This window comes from Trachemys scripta, chromosome 14, assembly GCF_013100865.1.
Source record: "Trachemys scripta elegans isolate TJP31775 chromosome 14, CAS_Tse_1.0, whole genome shotgun sequence".
NCBI classification, from domain to species: domain Eukaryota; kingdom Metazoa; phylum Chordata; order Testudines; family Emydidae; genus Trachemys; species Trachemys scripta.
The window spans coordinates 35,177,436-35,195,345 of NC_048311.1; the positions used below are offsets into that span (position 1 = coordinate 35,177,436).

The 17,910-nt window shown below is 41.3% G+C and overlaps 1 protein-coding gene across 1 annotated transcript in view; it reads right to left on the reverse strand.

Moving 5' to 3' along the window:
• Window positions 1-17,910, reverse strand: part of CCDC57 (coiled-coil domain containing 57) — a 110,775-nt gene that overhangs the window by 45,631 nt on the left and 47,234 nt on the right. Inside the window, exons 11-13 of the mRNA XM_034789326.1 lie at window positions 16,796-16,799; window positions 10,882-11,113; window positions 7,316-7,416 (exon numbers count right to left, since the gene is read on the reverse strand). Coding sequence (XP_034645217.1) covers window positions 7,316-7,416; window positions 10,882-11,113; window positions 16,796-16,799 — 337 coding nt within the window. The remainder of the gene's footprint in view (window positions 1-7,315; window positions 7,417-10,881; window positions 11,114-16,795; window positions 16,800-17,910) is intronic.

The window sequence follows — 17,910 nt, forward strand, 5'->3', positions numbered from 1 at the left end:
CCTCCCTGGCCACACAATAGCAGATGTTAAGGTAGCTATCTTACAGCAAAAAAACTTCAGGACCAGACTCCAAAGAGAAACTGCTGAGCTCCAGTTCATTTGCAAATTTGACACCATCAGATCAGGATTAAACAAAGACTGTGAATGGCTATCCAACTACAGAAGCAGTTTCTCCTCCCTTGGTGTTCATACCTCAACTGCTAGCAAAGCACCTCACCCTCCCTGATTGAACTAACCTCGTTATCTCCAGACTGATTTATACCTGCCTCTGGAGATTTCCATTACTTGCATCTGAAGAAGTGAGGTTCTTACCCACGAAAGCTTATGCTCCCAATACTTCTGTTAGTCTTAAAGGTGCCACAGGACCCTCTGTTGCTTTTTTGTGTAGATAATGTTAGATAATGTGCAGACAATATGGAATGTAGACTAAGAGTCTACATAAGTGAGAAAAACAAGATATCAGAATGACCAATGTATAAACAAAATGCAGCTGTTGCTTATTATTGTCTGTAACAAAGGTATAAATGATTGCTGTAATTGTTTACCTGTGAAGAGACCTGCCTAGGAGGGGGAGACCCTGTGTCCTAGTGCATTCTCTTCCTTTACACAGCTGTTAAAGAGAATAAAGTATCTGACTTTGCTGTACCCAAACAAAGAGTGAGAATGCTGTTATTCTCCGAAACAACCACCACACCCAGCCACAAAAGGATACCAGTTGGCGAGTTGCTTCTGGGCATGTGGGGCTTGCTCAGGAGTTGGACTCCTTGACAACTCATACATGGAAATGCCTCAACAGTTTTTGCTGAAACTTTCCCAGACACCTGACAAGGAAAAATTCAGTCCAAATGGCTAAAGCTAGGCAGTTATAACAAACTGAACACAGGTTCTTATAATGGAAAGTATTAGGCAACCTTAACTACCACCACTGCCTATATTTACATACTAAAAATCTATGTTAAAAGAACATTATTTAAGGTACAAAGTCAAACACTTGAAAGTTAGGAAATGGAAAAATTTAGATTGTCCATGCAATCTTAATTCTGCCCCATAGGACATGTGTATTTTGACACAGTCTTTAATTAAATGACCACCTACTATTTTTTCCACAGCATTTGTCTTAGTCAGAACAGAGGATGGCCAGTGCTCAAGGAATGAGGCAGCAGTATTTTTATTCCTATTATTCAATTAATGTCCATTGCCTTATTTACTGCATGTTATCCAATGTCTCAATTAATACAGATTTATTTCACCATGCTCTTTTCCAGGACACTAGACCCCATAGTACTTGAGTGCCTCACAAATATTCATTAATATATCTTCACAATAAATGTTGAGATAGAAGAACAGTATTATCACCATTTTACACATGGAGAAACTCAGTCAAAGACTTGACATGAGACCACATAGTGAATAACTGGCAGAGTCAGGTCTAGAACTCTGTCCCTCTGTTCTCATTCCTCCAGAACACTGTCTTACTGCTGGAGGTGCTGAGCACTCACAGCTTCCATTGACTTCAGCTGCAGTTGTGAGAGCTCAGTACTTCTACATTCAGTCCCCAGGTGTGTCAACCTAGGCTGCCAGAAAACGAAGAACACAAACTTAGTGCTCATTGTAGTAGAGAGGGAGTGAGCCAGAGACATGAGGCCTGGTATAAAAGGCCTAGTGATAGAACCAACATGCACAAGGTAAATGGTGGAGCAAATAATTAAGCAATCAATTTGCAAACATCTAGAAGATAATAAGGTGATAAGGAACAGTCAGCATGGATTTGTCAAGAACAAATCGTGTCAAACCAACCTGATAGCTTTCTTTGACAGGGTAACAAGCCTTGTGGATAGTGGGGAAGCGGTAGATGTGGTATATCTTGACTTTAGTAAAGCTTTTGATACTGTCTCACATGACCTTCTCATAAACAAACTAGGAAAATGCAATCTAGATGGAGGAGCTACATAAGGTGGGTGCAAAACTGGTTAGAAAACCATTCCCAGAGAGTAGTTATCAGTGGTTTACAGTCATGCTGGAAGGACATAAAGAGTGGGGTCCTGCAGGGATCAGTTCTGGGTCTGATTCTGTTCAATATCTTCATAAATGATTTAGATAATGGTATAGTGAGTACACTTATAAAGTTTACAGATGATACCAAGCTAGGAGGGGGTGCAAGTGATTTGGAGGATAGGATTAAAATTCAAAATGATCTGGACAAACTGGAGAATGGTCTGAAGTAAATAGGATGAAATTCAATAAGGACAAATGCAAAGTACTCCATTTAGGAAGGAACAATTGGTTGCACACATACATGGGAAATGACTGCCTAGGAAGGAGTAATGTGGAAAGGGATCTGGGGGTCATAGTGGACCACAAGCTAAATATGAGTCAGTGTAACACTGTTGCCGAAAAAACAATCATCATTCTGGGATGTATTAGCAGAAGTATTGTGAGCAAGACACAAGAAGTAATTCTTCCGCTCTACTCTGCGCTAATTAGGTCTCAACTGGAATACTGTGTCCAGTTCTGGGTGCCACATTTCAGGAATAATGTGGACAAATTAGAGAGAGACCAGAAAAGAGCAACAAAAATGATTAAAGGTCTAGAAAACATGACCTATGAGGGAAGATTGAAAAAATTGGGTTTGTTCAGTCTGGAGAAGAGAAGACTGAGAGGGGACATGGATAACAGTTTTCAAGTACATAAAAGCTTGTTACAAGGAGGAGGGAGAAAAATTGCTCTTCTTAACCTCTGAAGATAGGACTAGAAACAATGGACTTAAATTGCAGCAAGGGCAGTTTAGGTTGCGCATTAGGAAAACTTCCTAACTATCAGAGTGGTTAAGAAGTGGAATAAATTGCCTAGGGAGGTTGTGGAATCTCCATCACTGGAGATTTTTAAGAATCCATGCAAGATATTGAAAGATATAATCACATAACCAGAGTATAACTTTGAAATATTAAGAGAAATTGCTTAAAAATGGGAGAGGGGTAGAATTCCATGAATAATGTGTGCTAATCCTGACGTGAAATTTTTGAAACTGATCAAACATGAAAACCCTCCAACTCAGAGAAACATGGAAGAAATTTCTTATACACTATTGCCATCTACTGGATAACAATGGAAGCAGCAGATAAACTAAGCTGAAATCAAAGTGCCCTGAAAATCAGTATCCAATAGAAAATAAGAAGATTGCCCTCATGTGGACCCTAGAGCTGAATGAATTTATATAGAAGCTGCAGAATCCAGAAGTGCTACCAACAATTGGACCAGCTGTGTAGAAAAGACCCAGTTCCAGGGTTAACAGGACAAAGAAGAAACTATACGATTTCATTTCAAAGATTGTATTTCTCTTTCTGTTCTTGAATATAAATAACGGAAAGTTCTCTTGTTGAGTCCACACTCTTTAGTGAGACCTCATGTTTTGGATTTTAACTAATTAATGCTACATGCGTGCTCTCCTTTGTAAGCCCAAGCAAAGCGGCCTAAGAGAGATTTAAATAACAACTTTCCGTAATTGCTTTTGACATTTTAAACTTGACTTTTCCATACCAAACTATTCTAATAGCAGGGACCTCACTCTTAAGAGAGTCTTTAAAATAAAACATCCTTACTTCTTGGAATAAGAAATGTGTTAGCAGTATTAAATAAGTGATGATTGATGAGCATAAGAAAATGTAATAAGAATCTTGATCATTTGTATTGATATATCGTATAACTGCTGAGACTCAAACTTACCCTATGACAATTGCTTGAGAGACTGCATTTGTGTGTTCTGTACATACCTAGAAAATTTGATGTATGTAACTGTGCATATACTTATGTGTTTTTGGATGAATGAATAAAGTGTTGATTAAAAACACTAGGTGTCCTGATTTAAGAAATACTGTCCAAGGTAAAAATTGACCTGAAAAGAACCTAGAGTTAAAATTAATAAGCTCAGGCCTTGTCTACACTGCCACTTTACAGTGCTGAAACTTTCTCGCTCAGGGGTGTGAAAAACACCCCCTGGAGTGATGCACATTTCAGCGCTGTGAAGTGGCAGTATAGACAGTGCACCAGCGCGGGAGCTATTCCCCTCGTGGGGGTGGGTTATTTTTACAGCGCTAGGAGAGCTCTCTCCCACTGCTGGCGCTGGTGCTGCGACTACACAGCCACGTTAAAGCGCTGCCGTGGCAGCGCTTTCACACTGGTAGTTAAGACATACCCTAATTCTCCCTGAACTCAATAAAAATGGGTTATCCTGATTAAATTCCATCACAATAGTGACCATAAACACTTATCAAATTGGCAAGTCTAGTCTGTTAGATTTCAGCTTTAAAATCTAACTGGCAACTTAGCAAATCCATAAAATTGACCCCCATTCATGCTCACAACTGGAAAACATATTATATAGAAGTACAGCATTGTGATGTGTCATTCCATATTCTTTATGAAAATATGCTTATAATATGAATATGACATAACTGATATATACTTTATGCAAAATGGCTCATGCGAGATATCATTGGAAAGGTTATGATTTACTGAATATGATTATCCAATTTGTATGCTTGTATCATTTCTGTATCTGAAGTTAGGAATATTGACTAAGTATCTGTATTTCAACTATGCTACTTTGGGTGACGCCAACTGCTAACACTTCAGGTACAACAATGGAAAATCCAGACAGGGTGGATGGCCCATCAGTGAGGACAATGGACTGTGAAAAGCTTGGCTTTCCTGTGGACATTCCATACTGCCACTGACTCATGGACGCTGTGATACTACAGAGTCAGGTGGTCTTGTAACCTGATACTAAAACATTTCCTGGGACTTCTTATAACTTTCCACTGTAAGGGAAGGGGGATCAAGTATGGGAAACAAAGGAATCCTGCCTTAAGTAAATCCTATTTAAGGGTGGGGAGGAAGGCAAACTGGACTCCTCTCCATGGCTGTCTGCCCAAGAAGAAAGACTGCAAACGCCACCTGAAGGGAAGGCAAAGGGGGAGTCCAGACTGAGACAGCGGTCCAGTCTGAAAAGGAATGTAACTGGAACTCTGAATCACAGAAACTTTGCAACCTGCCTGCAACAACATCTAAGGTGAGAAATATTATTTGTAACCAATTTCTTTAGTGAAACTAGCTTAGTTTGCGTGTTTGATTTCGTTTGGTCAGTAATCTGCTTTGTTCTGTTTGTTACCCCTTTTACCACTTAAAATCTGTCTCTTATAGTTAATAAAATTTGTTTTGTTTATTATTAAACCCAGTTTCTGTAATTTCTAACTGGGGGGCAAGAAGTGTGCACACCTCTCTCTACATTGAGGGAGGGGGCGAATTTCATAAAAGCTTTGGGTTGTATCCCTTAAAAGGAGTGAGCATCAGAGTGTTGGAGCAAGTACCTTAAACTGAGTCTTCCCAGAGTGATCTGCAGCTGGGTGTGGCCCTGCCTGTGTGGGTTAGAGGCAGCTTTAATTGCCTGGCTCAGCAAGACAGGTTAAAGGGGGCCCAAACTGGCAGAACAAGTAGACTCAGTGGTATCTCAGCACATCAGGTGGCTTCCTAAGGGGCATAACTATCAGAAGCATAACCACTCAACATATGAAAACTAAGTTCTTGACAGTAAAATGATCTACATCAGAGATTCTCAACCTGTGGTCTGCGGACCGAGCTCCATTCAGGTGGTCCACAGATAGTTCCCTCTCAGGTGTGCGCCTGGGCGGCCGCACACAAGACATTGACAGGCCACCCACCTAATTAGTGGAGCTGTGAAGGTGTGGCTTCACTAATTAGGTGCCTGGACCTGGAGAAGACACACATGTAAGGTGAGGTGGTGGCCTTGGAGGGAATAGGTGGTAGGGGGCAGTGGGTGAGAAGAGCGGGTGGGGTGAATTTGGGATGTGCAGGGCTGCGGCAGCCAGAGAAAGAGATGACTTTCCCCAGCTCCAGGGCTGTGGCTGCCAGGGAGAGACAGTCCTCCTTCCGAGCCCCAGCTCGGGAGCTGCTGCGGCGGGGGAGAGAGGGAGAGACAGAGACCACCCTTTAACATTCTCTTTGTTAAGCTAAGTGAGCTCCTTAAGTCTATCCATTAAGGCATGTTTTTTACTCTTTTAAGCAGTTTTATGGCTCTAGCGGACAGCAAATCAGACATGAGTTTATCAAAGTGATATAGTTGTAAAAAAAACAATGAATGTAGTTTGAATTGCATATAAAAACCATCACACATTATGAAACATCAACATAATAGTTCTGCTTTCTTTCTAGGACTCTGGTGAGATCACACCTAAAATACTGCATTCAAGTCTGTGTGTCTCATTACAGGAAAGATATTGAAATATTTGTGGGAGTTCAGAAAAGAGCAATAAAAATTATTGGGGGATGGAAGAATCAATTTATGAGGAAAGACTAAAAGAGTGAGATCTGCATAGTTTAGACAAGCAACAACAAAAGGTAGTAGGCATGACAAAATATCTGAAAAGTGTAAACATCAAGAAAGGACGTGAACCAGGGACAGTACCAGACACCAGCTTGCCCCAGGACTGGAGGAACATAAAGTTGGCTTAAAGCCACCTTTATTTCCTCTCCAGTCTTGGACAGCACTGATTAGCCAGATGGAGGATGTCACAGGGTGTACCTGCCCTATAGCACCCCAAGTGGACCAAGCCTCAGTTTTCCCATACATCATCAATAAGTTAAACAAGGCTTTACATAGTGAACAAGGCCCCTTCTGAAGGCCTAATGAAAATACAAGAAAACCTTCACCTCGGCATCCTAGCTGGGCAACAGAGTCAATCTTAGATTATCTGTTCCAACCAGGGGCCGCTACTCCCCTCCAACAGGGTTCTCTTGGCTCAGTACCTTCCCTGGAGTCAGGCCTCTTGCCAGTTATGTGAGGAGAATCTTTTGCTGGTGCCAGAGGTCTGTGGAGATCTGTCAGCTGCAGCTCAGCATATAGCTCCTAACAGGCTGGGCTTCCTGCCACCGTTCAGGAGTTCTCCGTCCCCCACAGCACACCTTCCAGGCCCCTGCTCTGCTGAGCTCTCCTGCTTCGCTCTTGTGGGAGTACTTCTGCTCAGGAGCTTCCTGTCTCTAGGGACCACCTCAGCTGAGCCCTGGTAATCCTTTAGCAGGCTTAGTACCCAACCAGCCACCTACAGATCTAATTACTTCCAGGTAGATCTGAATTGGCTCATTCTCCCTTACAGGAATCTATCACAGTAGGCCAGTCCCTGACACCTTTGTAAAGGCCAGCCTGTGCGACAGATCTTGCTCCATATACTGAACATTTTACCCACAAAAATATATAAAATAGCAAAGATAACAGCTTTGGGTAGCTCAAGATTCTTCATACCTTTTGTATGTGCTGTGTTACCATGGAGTCCAAGTGTGCTGTTCTGGCTTCCAGCTTCTTCAAAGGAGCTCCAGAGAAAACTTCATGAGCACAAAATGCACCTGAAAGAAAAAAGGTAAATAAAGCAAAAAAACACCATAACATATTAGCACCTACAAGAACTACACCATGGATCAAGAATCTTTTATTTGAGGGATTTAAATAGCAACTATCTGGTCTGATTTCAACACAGGTATATTGTTCCAGCAGAGGTAATGAATATTTTATAGTAGACAGTCTTGAACATGCAGATACAGTAGGGTAACTTAACAGTATATGGTTATTATTTGTCTTTGATAGACAGAAATACTTCCAGATAATACAACAGGGCTCATGCTTCATAAATCATGAGCATTCACCTCTCAATAACTTTGTTTAAAGTGTGCTACATCGGCGGAAATAATCTTGGGCACCTGGTATTCACATTCCAAAATTAGTTCCAAATGTAAATAGGATGATTAGGAGATGGTAGCCTTAGGGCTGGTCCACACTAAGTCCCTAGTTCAAACTAAGATACTTTGACTTCAGCTACGTGAATAACGTAGCTGAAGTCGAAGTATCTTATTTCGAACTTAAAGGTACTTACCGCGGGTCCACACGCGGCAGGCAGGCTCCCACGTCAACTCCGCTTACTCCTCTTGCGGAGCAGGATTACCGGTGTCGACAGCGAGCACTTCCGGGATTGATTTATCGCGTCTAGACAAGACGCGATAAATCGATCCCAGAAGATCGATTGCTTGCCGCCGAACCAGCAGGTAAGTATAAACGTACCCTTAGAGTCAGCATATTTATTTTCAATAACCCTTGGAACACTTTTTCCAGAAGATTAGAAAAAAAATAATGTTGTGCCAATATTTTAAAAGGGTGGACTCGACAACTCAGGAAATTATAGGACTGTCAGCCTGACATTGATCCTGGGCAAAACAACAGAACAGCTGATATAACTCATATGGGGGGGAGGGATAGCTCAGTGGTTTGCACACTGGCCTACTAAACCCAGGGTTGTGAGTTCAGTCCTTGAAGGGGCCACTTAGGGATCTGGGGCAAAATCAGTACTTGCTAGTGAAGGCAGGGGGCTGGACTCAACAACCTTTCAGGGTCCCTTCCAGTTCTATGAGATAGGTATATCTCCATATATATTTTTTAATTAATTAAGAGAGAGTAATATAATTAATGCCAATAAACATGGATTTATGGAAAATAGCTCCTGTCACGCTAATGTGATATCTTTTTATGATGAGATTACAAATGTGATTGATCAAAGTAATAATGCAAATAAAATATTCTTAGACTTCTGTAATGGCATTTGACTTGGTGCTACATAACATTTTGATTAAGAAACTAGAATACAAAATCAACATGGCATACATTAAATAGAGTAAAAGCTGGCTAACTGATAGGTCTCTAAATGTAACTGTAAATCGACAATCATCATTGAACGGGTGTTTCTTTTAGTGGGGTCCCTCAGGGATCGGTTCTTGACCCTACACTATTAAACATTTTAATCAGAAAACAAAATCAACACTGATAAAGTTTGCAGATGACACAAAGATTGAAGAAGTGGAAAAAAATAAAGAGGATATGTCACTGATAGCGATCTGGATCGCTTGGTACAGGCAAACAGTATGTGTTTTTATATGGCCAAATGTAAATGTATACATCTAGCAACAAAGAATGTAGATCATCCTATAAATATGGCCAACTCTATCCTGGGAATCCGTGACTCTGAAAAAGATTCAGTGGATAATCAGCTGGATGCATATTATCTGAACCTGCTGATTTTAAAATTTCTACTTTAATAGCAGTTCTTTAATATCCTCCGGAGATACTATTAGACTAGAAAGAGTGTCATCGTTATAAGTAGTGCCCTTTGTTTTCAGGTTTTACCATAAATCTTCCAAAAAAAATGTAGATTTTGAAAAATCCAGTATTCAGATTTTTCCATTTTCTACCTGGATTTTGTACCTGCTCAAACTCCCCAGGCCTGTTTGCAGACCTCATAGCAGAAAGCACAGTGCACCTGCACGGGGGAGGGTAAGTGCCAGTTGGTGACCATTGCAGCTGCGCAAGATGGGCAAGGAGCCTGCTGAGATCACTGACTGCTGCAATGGTAGGCTACAAGGAGTGGAAGGCTGCACCTGGTGAGTACTGGCCCCCTCCTGACCCAAGCCGTTCAGCACGGCCCAGGGCAAAGACTCCTGTCTGCTCCCCCAATCTCTGTCTCCCTCCCCACTTCCAGACCCCCTCCCCCCTATGCATGCCAGGAAGCCCATCTCTCTCCACCAGTCCACTTCCCCTATCTACCACTCCCACCCACCAGGTACCTCCCTCCCCAACTTCCCCCCCATGAATGCTGGGCACCCCTTCCCCCATCTGACACCTCCTCCCCCTGCCACCGAATCAGGTACCCCTAGCCCCCACAGACACCCCTCTCCCTGCCACCCCACCCCCCATTTCCCCTTTCTGTGATAATTCCCATGAGCAGCTCTGTCTGGAGACATGTCATTGTCTGGAGAGGAGCCCCAGAGCACAAAACTCCATCCACTGCACCACCAGACAGAGCTCCTGCCTGCCCCTGGGCCAGGAACAGTTGTTCTATCTCCCTGTGGCCCTGAGGAGTAGACCTGGAGAGCACACGATGTGGGGAGGAGGGTAATGGCAGCCCCCCTGCTGTTTGCAAACCAGTGACTGGGAACTGCTCTCTCCTGACTCCCTGCCCCTGTGTCCCACCTCTGTGACAGGAAAGATGATTTTGGGATCCATGAGTATTGGGGACCTTCCCTCTTCTCACTGGGCACCCCTTACTCACCACCCACAGAACCCAGTGATAGCCTGTGTGAGAAGCTGGGTCCAGGGATATGTCCAAGACTTCAGGAGAACAAGCCTTGGAAAAGACACTTTTCCTACACTCCCTAGGACTTTTGGAATTTACATTTGATACAAGAGGCCTCAGTGTAACTGTAAAAGTCACCCAAAGTAAACTATTTTTGTTTTAAAAATAAGTTTTATTTGCCCAACAGGCATTAGAGATAATGATTTCATAAACAATAAACTCTTACTTTTCTCTCTGTTGCTTTTTTCTCTCTTCCTGTTCCCCAATATTAACGCTGATATTCACCTAGAAAACTGTGAAGTTAATTTTTTAGACTCCTCTTTGGCTGTTTATTAATTTTTTAAATAAACACTGCTAAATTCCCAGAAAATTAAATTATATGATATGACTACTGCAGGGGGCAGGAAGGGCAGGTGTGGAGTGAAGCAGAAGTGAGGAGGATGTGAGGGAGGGGATGGAGGAGTAGTAGGTTGGAGCAAACAGCCAATCAGCACAGGGCAGAGAAAAAGTCTGAGAACATTCCGCAGTTTTAACTGGAATGTCAAGAGTGCCAAAAGTATGCTTTGGCTGCTTCTGCTCCTACCAGCAGGAGTCTGAGGCTGGTTCTCCTTTGCAGTTCTCCTACAAGGCCACATGGCAGGGAGGCACCAACTGGATCCTAGTTGAGATTAATGCTAAAACTTGTTTCTCTTACCATTAGTTTCCTGGAAATTGTGGGTGTGGAGCTGAGTGCTGGGTGGAGCTGAGTGGTGCTGAGTGCTGGATGGGTCATGGGATGGAGCAGATGATTTTCTGGAAAATTTAAATGCCTTTTCTAGTTGCTCTTCCATTATCCAGTATTTATGCTTTAACTTTCTTATTTCCTCTTCCAGGGATTGAACATAATCTACAAACATAAAAAAATGATCTTGGAAAAGGTATTTTAACTTAAACAAGCAATTAAATCATAGTGAGTTTGGCAGACCACTTGCTAGAGAATTTCCTTTTATCCAATCATACAGTTCTAGAGTTAGAAGGGACCGCAAGGATCATCTTAGTCTAACCCCTGCCAAAGTGCAGGATTTGTTGTGTCTAAACCATCCAAGGCAGATGGCTATCCAGCCTCCTTTTGAAAACCTCCAGTGAAGAAGCTTCCATAGCCTCCCTAGGCAGTCTGTTCCATTGTCCTACTGTTCTTACCAGTTAGGAAAATTTTCCTGAGATTTAATCTAAATCTGCTATGCTGTAGTTTGAAATCATTGCCTTTTGTGGCAAAAGAAGAACATTTCTCCGTCTTTTTTATTGCAGCCTTTCAAGTATTTGAAGACCACAATCATATCCCCCTTAATCTCCTCTTTTCCAAACTAAACAGACCCATTTCCTTCAGACTTTGCTCATATGGGTTGCATTCCATCCCTTTGATCATCTTTGTCACTCGCCTCTGGATCCTTTCCAGTTTCTCTACATCCTTTCTATACACTGGTGACCAAAACTGGACAGTTCTTCAGCTGAGGCCTAACCAGCACCAAGTAGAGCAGTACTATCACTTCCCATGGTTTTCATGCTATGTCTCTGTTAATGCAACCTAAAATTGCATTTGCTTTTTTTGCAACACCATCGCATTGCTGACTCATGTTGAGGTGGTGATCCACGACAACTCCCAGATCCTTCTTAGCTGTGCTGCTACCAAGCCAGTTTCCCCCAATTCTGTATTTGTGCATTTGATTTTTTCCCCCTAAGTGTAGCACCTTACGTTTGTCTTTGTTGAATTTCACTTTGTTGTCTATAGCCCGGTTCTCCAATTTAGCAAGATCCCTCTGAATTTTAGCAAGATCCCTCTGAATTTTAGCTCTATCCTCCAAAGTGTTGGCAGCCTCCCTAGCTTTGTGTCACCTGCAAACTTGATCAGATCCCTGTGGAATCCCACTTGAGACATCCTTCCAACCCAACAACCTGATTCCATTAATAGTTACTCTTTGTTTGCAGTTGTTTAAACCAATTATGTATCCACTTAGTGGGAGTTCTGTCGAGCCTGCATTTCTTCAGCTTACTTATCAGAATGGCATATGGGACTGTATCAAAAGCCTTGATGAAGTCCAGGTATATTATGTCCAACACATTCCCCCATCCACCAAATCAGTTGCCCTGTCAAAGAAGGAAACCAAGCTGGTTTTGCATGATTTGTTCCAGTGATCACCCCTTCATCCTCCGGGTATTCGCAAACTGAATGTTTTATACATCGCTCTAGTAGCTTCCCAGGTATTGAAGTCAAGCTGACTGGTCTCTAGTTCCCCAGCTCCTCCTTTTTCCCCCTTTTATAAATGGGCATTACATTAGCCCTTCTCCAGTCTTCTGGGACCTCTCCTGTCATCCATAAGTACGTAAATATTATTGCCAGTGGCGCAGAGAATTCTTCAACTAATTCTTTCAGTACCCTTGGGTGAACAGCATCAGATCCAGCTGATAAGAGTACTATATCCTCCAATTGCTGGAAACAGAAACAACTGAGCTCTGGCAGCTGGAAACTTTTTATATATAGGAGGATGGTGTCAACAAAAAGGCTCAATGGTATTGTCTTCAGCTATTAGCAGGGAAGAACTATATGCACATATCAGAACTAGCATAGAAGATTGAAGAGAGAAATGTTCTTTAGAATTAATGAATAGAAATCTTTGATTGAACTGAGTAATCATATTGTTTCACTAACAGAGTATAAATTAATAGGTAAAATAAGAGTTTATGTCTAATGAACACCTCTGCACATAATAATTAGCCCATCAATTCATGTTTGCTTGGAAATGGCAAGGTGTAAAATAACTGTGTTAACTATTCTTAACTATTCATAATTATTCAAAATGAAACCTCAAAGTTAGAACAGAATAAACAGCCATTTTGGAGGGGAATGCAGCAGGTGCAGGAGAATCTACTTTGCTGGGTCTGTCTGGTTTTCTCAGATCCAGAAAATGGTCTAGGCTGGCTTTGGAATAATTCAGAGGACTCAGAAGTTGAATATTTAGCTAAGCGAGGCACGTGCAGTGAGCAAATATTCAGTTCATCTGCACATGTTTAGATTATTGGCAAAAAAAAAGGGTTTAAAAAATCTATACCAATTGTACTATGCATGTGCAAAAGGGCCATTAAAAGGCTCAAAAAATGGTCAATTTTTCACCAAAACATTCAAATGCTTCTCTTTTGGGATGGTTATTTCCCTATCAAATTACAGTTATCTTTCTTTCCCAAAGTTCAAAAAAGGTCACAAGAATTTCTTTATGAAGGGGAAATTGTAGTTTTCATTCTCCTTATACTCAAAAAAGTGAACAATTTTGGCCCAAACTTTATTTTAGAAAAGTTTTGGTAGAGACTATGCCTGCAAAACTGTAGCTCAAATGGTTAATTTTTCAGCAAGTTATGAGCTGGGGGTTGCGAATAGAAATAACTGGCAAATCTTAACTATAGTAGTTGCTACCAGTCCCCCCTGTAATGTACATGTTCATTCACAACCCATGTATTCTTCTCTGAATTTCCTTCTGAGTGATGAGTATTTAAAATAGAGTAACTCCTCACTTAACGTTGTAGTTATGTTCCTGAAAAATGTGACTTTAAGTGAAACAATGCTAAGCAAATCCAATTTCCCCATAAGATTTAATGTAAATGAGGGGGTTAGGTTCCAGGGAAATTTTTTTCACCAGACAAAAGACTCTCTCTCTCTATATATATATACACACACACACACACACACACACACACACAAGCAGTATAAGTTTTAAACAAACAATTTAATACTGGCACACAGCAATGATGATTGTGAAGCTGGGGTGAAGTCAGAGGGTGGGATATTTCCCAGGAAATACCTTACTGCTAAATGATGAACTAGCATTTGGCTGAGCCCTCAAGGGTTAACTGGTTATTAATGTAGCCTCACTCTAAAAGTAGGGTTACCATATCTATTAAATAAAAAAAGAGGACCCTCCACGGGCCCTGGCCCCGCCCATTTCCCCACCCCAGCCCCAACTCCGCCCCTTCCCTGCCCTAACTCCACCCCCTCCTCCCTCCCACTCCCAGCCACGGGGAAAGGGCTGCCCGAGCGCTACCGGCTTCANACGGGAGAGAAAAATGCCCACACCGGTGTGCCCATGCGTGCTTCTGCACCGGTGGCCTGACACGCTCCCCTCTATTAAATTAGGCAAACAACCAACAAGGGCACCCCCCGAAAGCACCAACAATGCAGTTACCCTGCAGCCAGGAGACCCGCCGAGGCTGCAGGCCTGGCCTGACCCTGATCACTGATGCCCTGAGCGCCTGTCTTGCCAGCCCCAGGCCAGGGTGGGCTGGGCACAGGGGCACGTTTTGTTTATTTAAATAGGGCCCTTCATTTTTTTTATTTAAATAGGGTCCTTCATCAAAAGCAGAGACAAGAGAGAACATTTTGCACAGATGGGTATAGTGTCTCTCAGAGGCAGAAAAGGAAAAATTATAAATGTAAACAGAAATGTAACACTGAAAATATCTCAGTAATAATTATTGGCGCCAACTTACAGTGAGGGAAGAATAAAAGCAGCCAGTATGAATGGAGAGTCAGGTGAGTTTCAGATATATATGGCGATGCAGTCTGCACTTTCTTATAAAGTTGCTGAAGTGACTCCATAAGAAAGGTTACACAATAACCAGCTTTCCATCGTCAGCCCAGTTTTGTCCCCTCACCTTACTACTTCCTCAAAACAAATTCTTTCCACCTGAAATTTCTTGTGTAGAGAAATTTCTGCCAGAGGAGAATTTTTGAGAAAGCATAAGATTAATAAATGTAACAAAATGCTTGGTTTAGTTATGCTACTATATGATATTTATATGAAATGTTATGAGAATGTAAAACTTAAGTATTGAAGTTGAGGAGTGCTTGCATTTCGGTTTGTGGCTCATATGTGACGAATGGGAGATGGTTTGCAGCAGAGGGTTTGTGATCCATATTAGAAATGTTATGACACTGTGGTATGGCATTTTGGTAGTTGGGTGTAAACAAGCTGTTGTTGGACAGGCAAAGATGAGTATTGATGTGGGGCCAGAGTTAAGGTTGTTTGTGTAACCTAAAGGAATAGATTCTCAGCAGCTGAAAACTGCCATAGATCTATTGACTTCAATGGAACTATGACAATTTACACCAGCTGAGGATCTGCCCCTAGAACTTTATTCTTAATTTAGATTTCCAGGCTTTCAAATATGTGCTTGTTGTTGTTTTAAAATAGTAGAAATACTGTAACAATTGTTTTTCTTAATTGATATGTATTTGCAACCTTAACTATTTTCATGTACGTTGTGCCTGGGAATATATAAAAACTGTATTGTAGTATTTTCTTTGAGCTAAAAATTCTGTATCCTAGCTCCCGAAAATAGTAGACCTGGTTAATACTGCTTTTTAATACATACACAGTTCTTCATGTTCTATTCAGGGAGGACCCCATTTTCCTGGTTAACAAGTAGTGATTGGGCACTAGGGTGTACCACAATACGTTCTTCACTTTCATCCTTCAGAAAGGCCTGTTATGAATACAGTTCTGCCAAAATCTCAATGGGGTGAAGCAACAGATATTAGCAAAATCAGAAATCTCCTGTCCAGCCCCAGGAAAGTTTTCACATTTCTCAATGATTTGCAAGTTGATTAGAAGGATTTAAACCTAAAGCAGGGATCAGTAATACAGATGGCAGAGGTGTTGAAAGTTACACATATAGCCAGAAAGTAGTGTTTAGGGATTCAACTATGCTTGGGATACATTTTCCTGTTCTACTGCACTGCAGTCCTTAACACAATATAAAATATGAAAGTAGAAAACAAATGAAAGTCCAAAATTAATGCACAAACTGAATGTATCTTGGAAATCTGTATTATTAGGCTGATTCGTATTAGATGTTCAGCTACATTATGAAAAAATATGCTAGGGATATGGTTCTCCATTTTTCTTCAATATTCTAACAGACAAGTCTCTTTCCAACTTTCTAAATCCTACCTGCAGATTTCTTCACCACATGATGGTTTTTTCATGTCCGATTTATTCCATTTTAATATTTACAGCATAATTTTAAGCATTGCTGAAAAACTCTTTATTGCCTGCTTCCCCATTTAGAGTACAGCAACCTCAAAAATGTTTTCCTCTGGAATATTTTCAGATTTTCAAATTTTCGTTCTGCTCTCTCAGTCTGGGATTCTCGACAGTCTCCCAAATTTTTATTCAGTCAGAGGTGGCATAATTATGTAAATACACATGACAAGCCTGTCCCTTAACTGTTACTTGCTGCAGTGGGATGATATTTCTGTCTACCTCATCACAATGAAACTTATAAAACAGTAATTTTTTAATATTTCCAACAGAATTTAATTTCTTTCAGATCTTTAGCACATGCCATTCAAAGGCAAAAATTATTCCCTGAACATTATAGTTCCTTCCACTGTAATATTCAAACAAGAAGCCAAATTTCTGTCTACACACAATTTATGTGCCTGCTTTCTATTTCTGGTCATATACGAACTGGTCCAGAGCCAAGTATCTGTGGACTACAATCTTCAAGGACAGAAGGCAGCAAGAATGATTTTGCAGTACTAAAAGGCCACTTTACTTCAACAAGGATGGGAAATATACAGTCCTTCAAGGACAGCCACAATGACATATTAATATAAGATTAGAAGTACAGGATATGAGACGGGGCTGGGGAGGAGCCAACCACTTCATCTTTGTCCACAACAAATTTAAAACCATATTACCACCTAATGAAAACACAAACTAACTTTCACTTATAATCCATTTTTCTAGCTAACTGCAGAAATAAATTGAGAAAAATAGTACATTCTTCCTAAGATCCCCAAAAGGAATAATTCCTTATAAAATTTTTGGTGGGGCTCAGAGGTCGGGGTACAAGCTGTAGAGCCCTCTAAATTGCAGTCTGGGGGCAAAAACCCCCAGTAGGAGAAAATACCTGCCATACTTCCATCATACCTGGTGCATGGGGTCGCAGTGCCACTCAAGGATAGACAGTACACTTATAAAGTTTGCAGATGATACCAAGGTGGGAGGGGTTGCAAGTACTTTGGAGGATAAGATTAAAATTCAAAATAATCTGGACAAATTGGACAATGATCTGATATAAATAGGATGAAATTCAATAAGGACAAACACAAAGTACTCCACTTAGGAAGGAACAATCAGTTGCACACATACAAAATGGGAAATGACTGCCTAGGAAGAAGTATTGCGGAAAGGGATCTGGGAGTGATAGTGGAGCACAAGCTAAATATGAGTCAACAGTGTAACACTGTTGCCAAAAAAGCAAACATTGTTCTGCAGGAATGTTGGAAGCAAGACACAAGAAGTAATTCTTCCATTCTACTCCATGCTGATTAGGCCTCAACTGGAGTATTGTGTCCAATTCTGAGCGCCACCTATCAGGAAAGGTCTGGACAAATTGGAGAAAGTCCAGAGGAGAGCAACAAAAATGTCTAGAAAACAGGACCTATGAGGAAATATTGAAAAAAAATTGGTTTGTTTAGTCTGGAGAAGAGAAGACTGAGGGGGGACACGAAGTACAGAAAGAAGAGGGTGAAAAATTGTTCTCCTTAGCCTCTGAGGATAGGACTAGAAGCAATGGGCTTAAATTGTAGCAGGGGAGGTTTAGGTTGGACATTAGGAAAGACTTCCTGTAAGGGTAGTTAAGTACAGGAACAAATTGCCTAGGGAGGTTGTGGAATCTCCATCATTGG